The sequence below is a fragment of the Salvelinus fontinalis genome, chromosome 27 (genome assembly GCF_029448725.1).
Source record: "Salvelinus fontinalis isolate EN_2023a chromosome 27, ASM2944872v1, whole genome shotgun sequence".
NCBI lineage: Eukaryota > Metazoa > Chordata > Actinopteri > Salmoniformes > Salmonidae > Salvelinus > Salvelinus fontinalis.
The window spans coordinates 23,775,168-23,790,802 of NC_074691.1; the positions used below are offsets into that span (position 1 = coordinate 23,775,168).

At 43.6% G+C, this 15,635-nt stretch overlaps 1 protein-coding gene and 1 long non-coding RNA gene across 3 annotated transcripts in view; one reads left to right on the forward strand and one right to left on the reverse strand.

The window, feature by feature from the left end:
• Positions 1-3,396: 3,396 nt before the first annotated feature.
• Positions 3,397-15,635, forward strand: part of LOC129825329 (uncharacterized) — a 43,076-nt gene continuing 30,837 nt past the window's right edge. Inside the window, exon 1 of one of the 2 annotated variants that reach the window (XR_008754853.1) lies at positions 3,397-4,008. This is a non-coding gene — a long non-coding RNA (uncharacterized LOC129825329). The remainder of the gene's footprint in view (positions 4,009-15,635) is intronic. The other variant, XR_008754854.1, reaches the window with a different exon arrangement.
• LOC129825328 (fibronectin type III domain-containing protein 1-like) overlaps positions 9,292-15,635 on the reverse strand; it is a gene marked incomplete in the record, with an annotated part of 79,694 nt that continues 73,350 nt past the window's right edge. The window contains 5 exon segments of the mRNA XM_055885337.1: positions 9,292-10,343; positions 10,588-10,710; positions 11,113-11,274; positions 14,891-14,920; positions 15,124-15,203. Of these exon segments, the coding sequence (XP_055741312.1) occupies positions 10,228-10,343; positions 10,588-10,710; positions 11,113-11,274; positions 14,891-14,920; positions 15,124-15,203 (511 nt within the window).

Sequence of the window (15,635 nt, forward strand, 5' to 3'; positions counted from 1 at the left end):
TCCCCCCTTTTCCCCTGATCCAGGCTGCGCTGGACAGGACCAGGATGGCAGCCCCATACTGGCCCCGACAACCCTGGTTCAGCCTTCTCCTGTCCCTGTTGCCTGGGACACCTTGGCAACTTCCCCTGAGACCGGACTTGCTGTCTCAGGTCGGGGGAACTCTGTGGCATCCAAGTCTGCATCCACCTCAGTCTGTGGGCTGGCTTGGCCACTGAACAGCACCAATGGTCCATGTTAGGACTACAGGAGGTTGTAATGAACACCATGCAGAGTGCAAGGAAGCTGGTTACAACCGCGGCATACCAGTTGTTCTGCTCTTGGTGCACTGGTATTGAGGTTGTGCCTGAGTCATGCAGGGTGCAGTATGTCCTCCAATACCTGCAGCCTCGCTTGGAAGAGGGCTTGGCAGCTTCTACACTGAGAGGGTATTTGGCCGCTATATCTGCCTGCCATGCCGGTTGGATGGACAGCCCAGTGGGACGCCATCCCATGGTCTCCAGGTTTATGAAGGGGGTTCGTCGCTTGTGTCCAGCTAGGACCCGCTCAGTGGCGAGCTGGGATCTGGATATGGGCTTGGCAGCTTTGGCAAAGCCTCCTTTTGAACAGTTGGAGTCTGCCTCCCTGAAACACCTCTCTATGAAGGTGGTTTTCTTGGTAGCGATTTCTTCCATGAAGAGGGTGGGTGAGCTCCATGCTTTTTCGGTAAGTTCTGAGTGCTACCGGATGGACCCTGGGGGGAGGAGTATATCTCTCCGCCCCAACCCTTCATTCCTCCTGAAGGTTCTGTCCGACAGGCATGTGAACATCCGTTTTATTATGTCCCCCCCCCGGCAGTGGCAGGGGAGTCTGGGCCTCCCTCCGGCATGCTGTGCCCTGTGAGGGCACTGGCTGCCTATGTGGAGCAGACACGGTCAGTGAGAACAACAGACCAGCTCTTTGTTTCACTGGATCGTGGACACGATTATGACAGCATACCGCCTGGCTGGCAGGCCAGTGCTGGGATCTGTTGTGGCACATTCAACACAGGGTGTGGCAACATCCTGGGCTCTACTGAGAGGAGTGCCCCTCGCTGATAGCTGCAGCCAGCTGGGCTTCCTCTTGCACCTTTGCTAGGTGCTATCGGGTAAATGTGGCACCTCCCTCTGCGGTTGGTTCAGCGTTCCTGGGCGTTGCCTCCCCTTCCGGGGACTGTGCCGGGACCCCCCTTCCACATTGACGGCCCCTGCGTCTCGGTCCCGCGCTGGGACTTTGCCGCTGGCTGGCCAGGTCCCTCTAGCACCGACTAATCTGGTACCGGTATACCAATATATTGGAGTGATCCAATATAGCGAAACATAACAAAGGTTACGTATGTAACCACGGTTATGTGAGCTATATGGGGTCTATGGGATCTATATAGAGGGGTGGACCCCAGCCGTGACACAGGAGTAAATCTGTAAATCCTCTCCTCGGATGTATCCCTCCGCCGCGTAGTGATACCAATATATTGGAGTGATCCATATAGCTCACATAACCGTGATTACATACGTAACCTTCGTTGCGTCAGTTTCTTTGGTGTTGTTGGCTTTATAACCAGCTGCTGTTCTAAACAGAGGCCTATTGCATCAGTTACTTTGGTATTGTTGTCTTTATAACCAGCTGCTGTTCTAAACAGAGGCCTGTTGCATCAGTTACTTTGGTGTTGTTGTCTTTATAACCAGCTGCTGTTCTAAACAGAGACCTGTTGCATCAGTTTCTTTGGTGTTGTTGTCTTTATAACCAGCTGCTGTTCTAAACAGAGGCCTGTTGCATCAGTTACTTTGGTATTGTTGTCTTTATAACCAGCTGCTGTTCCAAACAGAGGCCTGTTGCATCAGTTACTTTGGTGTTGTTGTCTTTATAACCTGCTGCTGTTCTAAACAGAGGCCTGTTGCATCAGTTTCTTTGGTGTTGTCTTTATAACCAGCTGCTGTTCTAAACAGAGGCCTGTTGCATCAGTTACTTTGGTGTTGTTGTCTTTATAACCAGCTGCTGTTCTAAACAGAGACCTGTTGCATCAGTTTCTTGGGTGTTGTTGTCTTTATAACCAGCTGCTGTTCTAAACAGAGGCCTGTTGCATCAGTTACTTTGGTGTTGTTGTCTTTATAACAAGCTGCTGTTCTAAACAGAGACCTGTTGCATCAGTTACTTTGGTATTGTTGTCTTTATAACAAGCTGCTGTTCTAAACAGAGGTCTGTTGCATCAGTTACTTTGGTGTTGTTGTCTTTATAACCAGCTGCTGTTCTAAACAGAGGCCTGTTGCATCAGTTTCTTTGGTGTTGTCTTTATAACCAGCTGCTGTTCCAAACAGAGGCCTGTTGCATCAGTTTCTTTGGTGTTGTTTTCTTTACAACCAGCTGCTGTTCCTAACAGAGACCTGTTGCATCAGTTTCTTTGGTGTTGTTGTCTCTATAACCAGCTGCTGTTCTAAACAGAGGCCTGTTGCATCAGTTTCTTTGGTGTTGTCTTTATAACCAGCTGCTGTTCTAAACAGAGGCCTGTTGCATCAGTTTCTTTGGTGTTGTCTTTATAACCAGCTGCTGTTCTAAACAGAGGCCTGTTGCATCAGTTACTTTGATGTTGTCTTTATAACCAGCTGCTGTTCTAAACAGAGGCCTGTTGCATCAGTTACTTTGGTGTTGTTGTCTTTATAACCAGCTGCTGTTCTAAACAGAGGCCTGTTGCATCAGTTACTTTGGTGTTGTTGTCTTTATAACCAGCTGCTGTTCTAAACAGAGGCCTGTTGCATCAGTTACTTTGGTGTTGTTGTCTTTATAACCAGTAGCTGTTCTAAACAGAGGCCTGTTGCATCAGTTACTTTGGTGTTGTTGTCTTTATAACCAGCTGCTGTTCTAAACAGAGGGCTGGTGCATCAGTGATCTGCCCATTATTATTATTTTATTTTCCATTTTCTCATTATTCCTGACCTTTTCATATTTTCTGTTGATGCTCTCTTTCTCTTTTTCCCCCTCTCTCTCACGCCTGCATAAACACACACACACACACACACACACACACACACACACACACACACACACACACACACACACACACACACACACACACACACACACACACACACACACACACACACACACACACACACACACACACACACACACACACACATTGATATATATATATATATATATATATATATATATATATATATATATATATATATATATATATATATATATATCAAAGTCCAGGAGTCTGTACAAAGTGATTTTATCCCTTTTCTCCGTTCTCTAACATCTGTAGCAGATGTGGTTGTCCCATTGCATGTGCTATTGCAGTGTGTTTCTCCTCCTCCTGTCTGCTTCCCTCACATTCTCTCTCCTCTTCTCTTCCCCAAAAGAAAGACACTTACTCAGGCTTATAGTATATAGTCTTTGAATGTGTATCAACTGTGGGGTCATCCCATGCTGTTACGAACATAATGAGAATGGACCAAAACACCACTGTTCCATCTTCAGCTCAGAATTACTGCACTGTAAGACAGTGAGGAGCCAAAAAAAATATTTTTGTGTAGAGTCAAACCCAGAAGGGAAGCAGAAGTAACCTTCACCTGCAACTCTATCTGGAAAAACATGACAAAATGGTTGCACTATCAACCCAAAAACGACAATTTCCCACTGTGAAAACCATTACTTGCCCTATTAGGGGTGTCACCCAGTTCACCCAGCTGCGATGCCTTTTAAATGGGACTGACTGCCACAACACGTCTGACTGTCATCAGCCAACCCAAACAAAACTTTGTTTAAACGCAGCAGATAAGGAATGGCTGGGTTCACTGATAACACTGCAGTATTCTTCTATGGTTGAGTTCTTACTGGCTGTGATGACAACATGGTGAGAGAATGGGCCACTTTCCTAATGGTGAAGCCAACATGGTGATGGAGACTAACTCTCTCAGTGATGGACGCCATAATGGAAAATAAAAACTCTCTTATGTTATGGGTCATGGAGGACATACTTCACCTTAGGTAAGATATTTAATTAATTATAGTGATGATAAATGTATCTTTGGGTTTAGCCTTGTGGGTATACCCTGTTACTTTCTCTGATTTCGCTTGCTGTGGGGACCTGTTGAGGGCACAGAAAACAGATAAATGCGCACTTTGAAAACACTGGTAAATTAAAACATTACTCATATATTGGAAAACTCAGACGTGCCAGATGAACTTAGCAGAGGGCAGACTAGACTGCTGGTCCTGTTGTTGTGAGTTATTGAAGACATCAGTCAGAAAGACATATACTACTGAATAAATGGATGAATTTAGCTTCAGGGTAAGAGGGTGTGTCATGTTTATGTAGCAAACGAAAGCAAGGCAAACCTCACCACTATTTAACTCTCCTGTCTTCAGTGCCTCTGGGATTCCTATAAATACATTTTTGGGGGGGAATTTAAATATCAATCTCATTGAGTTAGAAGGACAAAATTAGTACTGATGTAGCATCTTCATTTGACCTATATTGTCACAGAAAAATAATCCTGCAGCAATAGGATTTGAATGTTTAGTCCATAATGTTGCTTGATCGGTGGTTAGGTTATTAGCAGGCCAAAAGTGGGCTGCATGAAAAGTGTATTGGTATGGGTTTTTTCAGCAACAAAAGAGTGATCAAATTAAGATCCTACATCTGTATACATACAAGAGGGCTACAACCAGAGACTAACAATGATAATGAATCCCCCTGATAAATAAGTCATTACATTTTAACAGGAATATATTTTCACTTTTAGGGAGGTAATGTGGAAACTAAATAGTGTAGATACTTCCCGAGAATGAGTTTCCAGATGAACTACATATTGCATTGACTGAGTTTGTTCAAGAGGGCAAAACAATACAGAAAATGAAACCAGTCAACCATATAGATATCAAAACCTTTTTCCAGAAAGTTCCTCTGTTCCTTCCAAAGAACATTTCCTCTCCTCCAGCGAACTCCTCGATTCATGAATATTACACATCATCACTCTGCTGTTATCACATGCGACATTGTACAAGTGACATTGTACAAGTAGCTCAGTATTCCTTCATACATGGAAACCTGTTGTCCACTGAAAGCTCTTGGGCCCCGTGACTCCAGCTCAGATGTCTAACTAACAGATGCCATCTCTCTCTCTCTCTCTCTCTCTCTCTCTCTCTCTCTCTCTCTCTCTCTCTCTCTCTCTCTCTCTCTCTCTCTCTCTCTCTCTCTCTCTCTCTCTCTCTCTCTCTCTCTCTCTCTCTCTCTCTCTCTCTCTCTCTCTCTCTCTCTCTCTCTCTCTCTCTCTCACCCCCTTAAAAAATTGTATTCTTGACCTTTGCCTGCAATTTTAAACGTTTCCAACTGATTTTGTCGACATTGTAGAATAATAGTGAAGACATCAAAACTATAAAAAAAACACATATGGAATCATGTAGTAACCAAAAAGGTGTAAAACAAATAGATTTTAGATTTTAGATTCTTCAAAGTAGCCACCCTTTGCCTTGATGACAGCTTTGCACACTCATTGCATTCTCTCAACCAGCTTCACCTGGAATGCTTTTCCAACAGTCTTGAAGGAGTTCCCACATATGCTGAGCACTTGTTGGCTGCTTTTCCTTCACTCTGCAGTCCAACTCATCCCAAACCATCTCAATTGGGTTGAGGTTGGGTGATTGTGGACGTCAGGTCATCTGATGCAGAACTCCATTTTTCATTTTTTATTTTTTTATTTCACCTTTATTTAACCAGGTAGGCTAGTTGAGAACAAGTTCTCAATTACAACTGCGACCTGGCCAAGAAAAAAGCAAAGCAGTTCGACACATACAACAACACAGAGTTACACATGGAATAAACAAACATACAGTCAATAATACTGTAGAAAAAGTATATATACAGTGTGTGCAAATGAGGTAAGATAAGGGAGGTAAGGCAATAAATAAATAGGCCATGGTGGTGAAGTAATTACAATATACCAATTAAACACTGGAGTGATTGATGTGCAGAAGATGCATGTGCAAGTAGAGATACTGGGGTGCAAAGGAGCAAGATAAATAAATAAACAAATACAGTATGGGGATGAGGTAATTGGATGGGCTATTTACAGATGGACTATGTACAGGTGATCTGTGAGCTGTGAGCTGCTCTGACAGCGGGTGCTTAAAGTTAGTGAAGGAGATATGAGTCTCCAGCTTCAGTGATTTTTGCAGTTCGTTCCAGTCATTGGCAGCAGAGGAACCAGGCGAGGCAGTCATTGTAGAAACCAAGGCTGTTAGGTCTGCCGATAGGAATGCGGTGATTGACAGAGACGAAAGCCTTGGCCAGGTCGATGAATACGGCTGCACAGTAATGTCTCTTATCGATGGCGATTATGATATTGTTTAGGACCTTGAGCGTGGCTGAGGTGCACCCATGACCAGCTCGGAAACTAGATTGCATAGCGGAGAAGGTACGATTCGAAATGGTCGGTAATCTGTTTGTTAACTTGGCTTTCGAAGAACTTAGAAAGGCAGGCTAGGATAGATATAGGTCTGTGGCAGTTTGGGTCTAGAGTGTCTCCCCCTTTGAAGAGGGGGATGATCGCGGCAGCTTTCCAATCTTTGGGAATCTCAGAGGTTGAACAGGCTAGTAATAGGGGTTTCAACAGTTTCGGCTGATAATTTTAGAAAGAGAGAGTCCAGATTGTCTAGCCCGGCTGATTTGTAGGGGTCCAGATTTTGCAGTTCTTTCAGAACATCAGCTATTTGGATTTGCGTGAAGGAGAAATGGGGGAGGCTTGGGCAAGTTGCTGTGGGGGGTGCCTGGGGGGTGCCGGGTAGTTGTCCCGGGTAGGAGTAGCCAGGTGGAAAGCATGGCCAGCTGTAGAACAAATGCTTATTGAAATTCTCAATTACTGTGGATTTATCGGTGGTGACAGTGTTTCCTAGCCTCAGTGCAGTGGGCAGCTGGGAGGAGGTGCTCTTGTTCTCCATGGACTTTACAGCGTCCCATAACTTTTTTGAGTTTGTGCTACAGGATGCAAATTTCTGTTTGAAAAAGCTAGCCTTAGCTTTCCTAACTGCCTCTGTATATTGGTTCCTAACTTCCCTGAAAAGTTGCATATCACGGGGGCTATTCAATGCTAATGCAGTACGCCACAGGATGTTTTTGTGCTTCAAAAGCAGTCAGGTCTGGAGTGAACCAGGGGATATATCTGTTCCTGGTTAAAATTTTTTGAATGGAACATGCTTATTTAAGATGGTGAGGAAAGCACTTTTAAAGAATAACCAGGCATCATCTACTGACGGAATGAGGTCAATATCGTTCCAGGATACCCGGGCTAGGTCGATTAGGAATGCCTGCTCGCTGAAGTGTTTTAGGGAGCGTTTGACAGTGATGAGGGGTGGTCGTTTGACCGCAGACCCATTATGGATGCAGGCAATGAGGCAGTGATCGCTGAGATCTTGGTTGAAAACAGCAGAGGTGTATTTGGAGGGCAAGTTGGTTAGGATGATATCTATGAGGGTGCCCGTGTTTACGGATTTGGGGTTGTACCTGGTAAGTTCATTGATAATTTGTGTGAGATTGAGGGCATCAAGTTTAGATTGTAGGATGGCCGGGGTGTTAAGCATGTCCCAGTTTAGGTCACCTAGCAGCACGAGCTCTGAAGATAGATGGGGTGCAATCAATTCACAAGCGGCAACGGTGAGAGACTTGTTTCTGGTAAGGTGGATTTTTAAAAGTAGAAGCTCAAATTGTTTGGGTACAGACCTGGATAGTAAGACAGAACTCTGCAGGCTATCTCTGCAGTAGATTGCAACTCCGTCACTTTCCTTCTTGATCAAATAGCCCTTACACAGCCTGAAGGTGTGTTGGTCATTGTCCTGTTGAAAAACAAATGATAGTCCCACAAAGTGCAAACCATATTGGGTGGCGTATCGCTGCAGGATGCTGTGGTAGCCATGTTTGTTAAGTGTGCCTTGAATTCTAAATAAATCACAGACAGTGTAACCAGCAATGCAACCGAATGCTTCAAGGTGGGAACCACCCAAGCGGAGATCATCCGTTCAACTACTCTGCATCTCACAAAGACATGGCGGTTGGAACCAAAAATCTCAAATTTGGTCTCATAAAATGTCCACCGGTCTAATGGCCATTGCTCGTGTTTCTTGGCCCAAGCAAGTCTCTTCTTCTTATTGGTGTCCTTTAGTATCATGTTTCAGGCGAGACCCAAATGCAGACTGTGTCGAAGTAACAATGTTTATTACAGCAACATGAGCAGGCAAATGACAGGTCAAGGCAGGCAGGGGTAGATTATCCAGAGTCGTGGGGCAAAGGTACAGAACGGCAGGCAGGGGTAGATTATCCAGAGTCGTGGGGCAAAGGTACAGAACGGCAGGCAGGCTCAGGCTCAGGTCAGGCAGGGGTTGGTAATCCAGAGTAGTGGGGCAAAGGTACAGGACGGCAGGCAGGCTCAGGGTCAGGGCAGGCAGAAAAGTTAAAAACTGGAAAAACTAGAAAGCAGGAACAAACGAGAGATAGGAGCAGAGGGAAAACCACTGGTAGGCTTGACAAAACAAAACAAACTGGTGACAGACAAATAGAAAACACAAGTATAAATACACAGGGGATAATGGGGAAGATGGGTGACACCTGGAGGGGGTGGAGACAAGCACAAAGGCAGGTGAAACAGATCAGGGCGTGACACTTTGGTAGTGGTTTCATTGTAGCATTTTGACCATGAAGGCCTGATTCACACAGTCTCCTTTGAACAGTTGATGTTGAGAAATGTCTGTTATTTGAACTCTATGAAGCATTTATTTGGGCTGCAATTTTTGGGGCTGGGTAACTCTAATAAACCTTTCCTCTGCAGCAGAGGTAACTTTGGGTCTTCCTTTCCTGTGGCGGTCCTCACGAGAGCCAGTTTCATCATAGCGCTCGATGGTTTTTATGACTGCACTTGAAGAAACTCTCAAAGTTCTTGAAATTTTTCTGAGTGACTGGCCTTCATGTCTTAAAGTAATGATGGACTGACAGTTATCTTTGCTGTTCTTGCCATAATATAGATTTGGTCCTTTACCAAATAGGACTATCTTCTGTATACCACCCCTATCTTGTCACAACACAACTGATCGTCTCAAACACATTAAGAAGGAAAGAAATTCCACAAATTAACTTTTAAAATGGCACACCTGTTAATTGAGATGCATCCCAGGTGATTGCCACCTGAAGCTGGTTGAGAGAATGCCAAGAGTGTGCAAAGCTGTCATCAAGGCAATGCGTGGCTACTTTGAAGAATCTCAAATATAAAATATCTTTAGATTTGTTTAACACTTTTATTTGGTTACTACATGATTCCATATGTGTTATTTCATAGTTCTGATGTCTTCCCTATTATTCTACAATGTAGAAAATAGTACAAAATAAAGAAAAACCCTTAATTGAGTAGGTGTGTCCAAACTTTTGACTGGTACTGTGGTTTAGACAGGTTACTGAAACTCTATTTGCTTAGTAAAGTTTGAGTTTCCTTAAACATGGACATTCAGATATTCTCACGGAACAAATTAATCGTTAAGGGGTTCCTTGTTTTCCATAGCACCTTTATTTAATGTCCAACCATTCCTGAGCAAATATTAAGTATTGTTATTCATTGTCTGTATACATACAACACTTCCACAGTAACTTCGGATCTTATGGAGTCTCGTAAATACCAAAGACTATAAAAACACTATGCATGTTCAAGAAAACTGACACCAAAACTAGTTGTCAAAAGCCATTACTGTATCATACTACTGTTATGAACAAGATCTCTTGATTGATAGTAAACACACATACAATCCCTTTCGCTCCCATTAGTACTGTTCAGTTTATGCTTTGGTCTTTTACAGGATCTCCCATTTCATTAGTGTTGTCATGATCACAGGTGCACTTCCACTTGAGAATAGTTGGGAATAAACACGGATTCTTTCCGATCCGGAAGACAAAAGTTAAACTAAGCAATAGCAATACATGCTTTTCCCCCTCATATACAAACTGCTTTTATAAAAGTGCATGGTAATGAATACATGGAAATATTAGTGTTGTTTAAAGTATTATATTCTCTTTGATCTGAAGCAGTATAAGTTTGGAATGTTGTTGTCTTTCTGCTGTGGTTAGCAACAGTTCATCTCCAGGGGGCGGGGTCAGTGAGAGCATGACAGAGGCTGCAGCAGGTTGGAGTTTGTATGCCCTCGGTGATGACCTCTTTGTGACCCCCTGTGTTACCACTTGCCAGGGATGGGCACCCCACACTCGTACCATCCCACAAAGGGATGTGGCGTACGCCGGCCGATAGGTCCAAAGTTGACTGGCTCCTGCCTGTATGAGCGATAGTAACCTGCACAGGGGAGGACCGGCAGTGTTGTAATGCATTATGAATAGATGTAACACATGTTTTATGCTTTGTAAGAGGATTCTGACTGTTTCTATTCAGCCTAGAACAAGAATATGAGGTTGTCTATAATCAAGGCTCTGGGACTTAATATTAGCTGGAACATAATTATTTTTAATACTATGAAAACAATTCTCCATCAGGCTGTAGGTGAGTGATGAATTTTGGGAGTTGATTTATGTTATTTTACCTTGTGCTGTGGGCAGATACGTTGAGAGGCTGGGGGAGCCTGTCCTCCCGTCTAGGTAAGAGTCTACAAACTGGCAGTGGTCCTCCCCATGGCCAAATGTGTCTGCTATACTGTAGAACATTTCTGGAAGGAGAGCGAGAGAGATGAGACAGAGAGAGATGGAGGGAGAGAGAGTGAGAGAGACAGAGATGGAAGGGCCGTCAATAGTTAACAACAGAACACACTCTCACACAATATTCCATTATGTAATGAGGCCACAGAGCCCCAAAACCATAAAACACCCAGTAGCATAGGGAAGAGACGTAAAGAAAGGGTGTGATTCAGATACATGTAGTGAAAGAGTGAGAGAATGAAAGGGAGAGCGAGAGGGGGTGGTAGTGAAAGAAGACCAGGAAAGCGTAAGGGAGAGAAATGGTGGTGAGATTATAAGAGAAAAAAAATAGGAGAAACTGTAAAGCAACTTGAATTGATCCAAGACTTGAACTTGAGAGAGAGAAGGATATAAAGGAGGAGAGGAAGTAGTACCTTTCAGCCCATCTCCCATAAAGATTTTGTATCTCAGCGAGTTGCACAGGACCACGCCCACAAACTTTCTGTACCAGGTCCTCTTGACGTACTGGCTGCCCTTACAGGCACTGTGCTGGGGGTTGAATCTGAAGGAGAAGGGGATCCAGATAGGCTCTCCACCTAGAGGAAGGCAGGTAGCCTAGCAGTTAAGACCATTGGGCTAGTCGGCAGGGATTGGTTTGAATCCCTGCCGACTAGGTGAAAAATCTGTCTGTGCCCTTGAGGAAGATACTTGACCCTAGTTGTTCTGGATAAGCATGTCTTCTAAATAACTACATTTTAAAAGTGTCTGCTAAATGGCATATATTACATAACCATAAAGTGTTGCGGTGAAGGTTGAGCGCTCAGCATGTCCTTAATGACAGTCCCTCCTGATCTAACAGAGTGCTTACTTAATGCTACACTCACAAAGCCAGTCATTAATACCTACTCTCAACCTGTCAGTTCTAACTGAGCTAGTCAAGACTAACTAATCGACTGCTCTTCCCTCTAGCTGACTCAACGGTTAACACGTCAACTTTTACATTTTTTTTTCATTTCAGCAATTTACAATCTGTGATGTGATAGATGCCTTGCTTAAGTTTGATGTAAACAAATCGAGTAGAGCTGTTATGCTTGATCCACTGTTGCTGCTGCTCTCTGTCACCCTGATTGCTGAATCATTAACCCATACGTCTAACCTAACAATTATATCTAGTACTATCCCCAACGTGGCCCATGTACTCCCCCTTCAGGTGGTGGTGACTCTTGTGACCTAAATAATGATTGCCTTATTTCTAAACTTTCTAAACTGCCTAGCTAAAATATAATAATCCTTGATTAATTCTCATTAATTCTTATCTTGAAATATATTCTAAATGTACATCAGTTGGGTTTTAGACCAGGTCAAAGCACTATCTCTGCTGCATCCCTAGTTATATATCCTGTTGTTAATTGTATAGATAAAAGGCTACATTGTGCTGCTCTCTTCATTGACCTGTCAAAGGCTTTCCATACTGTTGATCACTCACTGCTAGTTCAGAGGCTTTCTTCTATTGGCCTAGACCAGGATGCATGTAACTGGTTTAAAAATTACTTGACAGATAGGACTCAATGTGTATCTACTGATGGTGTTAAATCAGGTTTCCTGGACATTATTAAAGGTGTCCCGCAAGGGTTGATTTTGGGTCCTGTAATTTTCACATTAACTATATCAACTTATCTGTAAAAAATTGTAACCTGCCAATGATAATTGTAACGTATGCCAATGATAATGTTATGTATGCTATTGCCCCCACAGTTGACAAGGCTCTATCTGAACTAAAGTCTGCCTTCATTGTATTACAGAAAAACTTTATTGACCTGAAAATAGTATTGAATGTAAGTATAGTAAGTGTATGTTGTTCTCTAGAGCACATAAAAATAACTGATGATTTAAGCATGTACTTTGGATGATGTCTATATTGATTGTGTCCCTGCTTACAAGTATCTGGGCATCTGGATAGATGAAAAGCTATCTTTTAAAAAGCATCATGACGAGTTAGTTTAGAAGCTGAGAATAAAAATGGTCTTCTTCTATAGAAATAGGTCCTGCTTCTAAATAAATAGTAGAAATCAGATTATTCAGTCGATGTTTCTATCGGGCCTAGACTATGGCGACATCATCTATATGAATGCAGCAGCCACTTCATTAAAGCCGTTAGATGCAGTTTATTAAAGCACACTGTGCTTTATTACTGGCGACAATTTTAGCACTCATCACTGCATTCTCTACCAGAACGTTGGTTGTCCCTCTTTGATGTCACGTTGCTACATTGCTATGTTTTCATATTTTTTTCAGATATATTTTTTTAACACCTTTTTCGTGGTATCCAATTGGTAGTTACAGTCTTGTCTCATCGCTGCAACTCCCGTAAGGACTCGGCGAAGGTCAAGAGCCATGCATCCTCCGAAACACGACCCAACAAAGCCACACTGCTTCTTAACACATTGTCCGCTTAGCCCGGAAGCCAGCCACACCAATGTGTCGGAGGAAACACCGTACACCTGGTGACCGTGTCAGCATGCATGTGCCCGGCCCGCCACAGGAGTCGCTAGAGCGCGATGGGACAAAGACATCCCTGCTGGCCAAACCCACCCCTAACCCGGACGATGCTGGGCCAATTGTGGGTATCCCGGTCGAGGCAGGCTGCGACAGAGCTTGAACTCGTACCAGGATCTCTAGTGGCACAGCTAGCACTGTGATGCAGTACCTTAGACCACTGAGCCACTCGGGAGGCCAGGCTTTCATTTATAAAGCCCTTTTACAAAAAGTTCCACTGTATCTCACATCTTTACTGAACTTTAGACATGCGAGTTACCAGGGATGCTAGCTCTGGAAATTCCTTTGGTCTCTACTGAGTTAGGTAAATCAGCGTTGAGTTTTTTTGCACTTTATTTGTGGAACAATTTAAAAAAATGTTCTGAAAAGTTGATGTTTTGGTGCATTTAGGCCAATTCAGAACGCTGATTAAGGACCTTTTTACTGATGAATGTCTTTGTTTTTCATGACCGTGTTTCTTTCTGCTTGCATTTTGTATTTTTATTTTGATGTGTCTATTCTGTAATTGATGTAATTCAGGGCTCATCTGTAAAATAGACCTTGGTCTCAGTATGACTCCCTGATAAAATAAACTACACTCAACCTGTCAGTTCTCACAGAGCTAGTCAAGACTAACTACACTCAACCTGTCAGTTCTCACAGAGCTAATCAAGACTAACTACACTCAACCTGTCAGTTCTCACAGAGCTAGTCAAGACTAACTACACTCAACCTGTCAGTTCTCACAGAGCTAGTCAAGACTAACTACACTCAACCTGTCAGTTCTCACAGAGCTAGTCAAGACTAACTACACTCAACCTGTAAGTTCTCACAGAGCTAGACAAGACTAACTACACTCAACCTGTCAGTTCTCACAGAGCTAGTCAAGACTAACTACACTCAACCTGTCAGTTCTCACAGAGCTAGTCAAGACTAACTACACTCAACCTGTCAGTTCTCACAGAGCTAGTCAAGATTAACTACACTCAACCTGTCAGTTCTCACAGAGCTAGTCAAGACTAACTACACTCAACCTGTCAGTTCTCACAGAGCTAGTCAATACTAACTACACTCAACCTGTCAGTTCTCACAGAGCTAGTCAAGACTAACTACACTCAACCTGTCAGTTCTCACAGAGCTAGTCAAGACTAACTACACTCAACCTGTCAGTTCTCACAGAGCTAGTCAAGATTAACTACACTCAACCTGTCAGTTCTCACAGAGCTAGTCAAGACTAACTACACATCCCCTTTATTAACAGTTTTCACCATGCCAGTCTCCTTTTCAGATACACAGCGAATTGTGCATAGCACCCAAGGGAAGGGGTAGGAAGGGGTGAGAGGGGAGGGAGTGAACGAGCACCTGCCCCCCTCATCCTCCCGCTTCGAAATACCTGACTGACTCTCTTAATTAAAAACAATAAATACCAAAACTGTACTTTGGCATCGTTTTACCACTATGGATGTCTGCCAAGTCCAGTGTATGTCAGTGTAGGTGCATGCAGCCTTTGGTATGCCCCAGACTGTTAACTCCTCACCAGCTCTCTCCAACTGTCTCTTCGAGTTTCTTCAAATGACCTGAAGCAGTGATCTTCTGGACTAGAGCAATCTAGGCCAACATGTTTTGTCAATATTGTTAGAGTAAGAGTAGCATATGAGACATTTCCATACAACTCACCAGGTGGCCGTTCAATAAGAAGAGGGTCGTCTGAAAAACAGAAAACGTAAAAATGAGAGACATGAACTGGAACAGAATTCATACATAAACTAAAAAACAGGATGATACGGACAAGTAGATGTGGCCTTAGTAGATCTAGGATCAACAAACCTAGAACCACCACCATTTGCAGGCACAAAGCAAAACTGACCCTAGAACAGTATTTAGCAACCTCACCTAATATTCATACAGACCTGATTCAGTGACATAGGTGAGCGTATCGCTAATCGGTCCCAGCCCAAAGACATTCTTTGCCTGGACTTTGAAGTAGTACCTGAGGTAGAAACCAACCAAGACAAAATAGTGTGTATTAGAGATAGCCATTATTACAGGCGTTACAGAGGCCAGGTCTTTGTTTCCACATGGAAGATGTTTAGACCCTAATGACTATAGCAGATGGCTGGAAGGGAGGTAGCACTCGACTCCTGCACCATCAGAAAGGAGAGAGGGAGGCAGACTATAGCAGATGGCTGGAAGGGAGGTAGCACTCGACTCCTGCACCATCAGAAAGGAGAGAGGGAGGCAGACTATAGCAGATGGCTAGGAAGGGAGGCAGGACTCGACTCCTGCACCATCAGAAAGGAGAGAGGGAGGCAGACTATAGCAGATGGCTAGGAAGGGAGAGACTATAGCAGATGGCTAGGAAGGGAGGCAGCACTCGACTCCTGCACCCTCAGAAAGGAGAGAGGGAGGCAGACTATAGCAG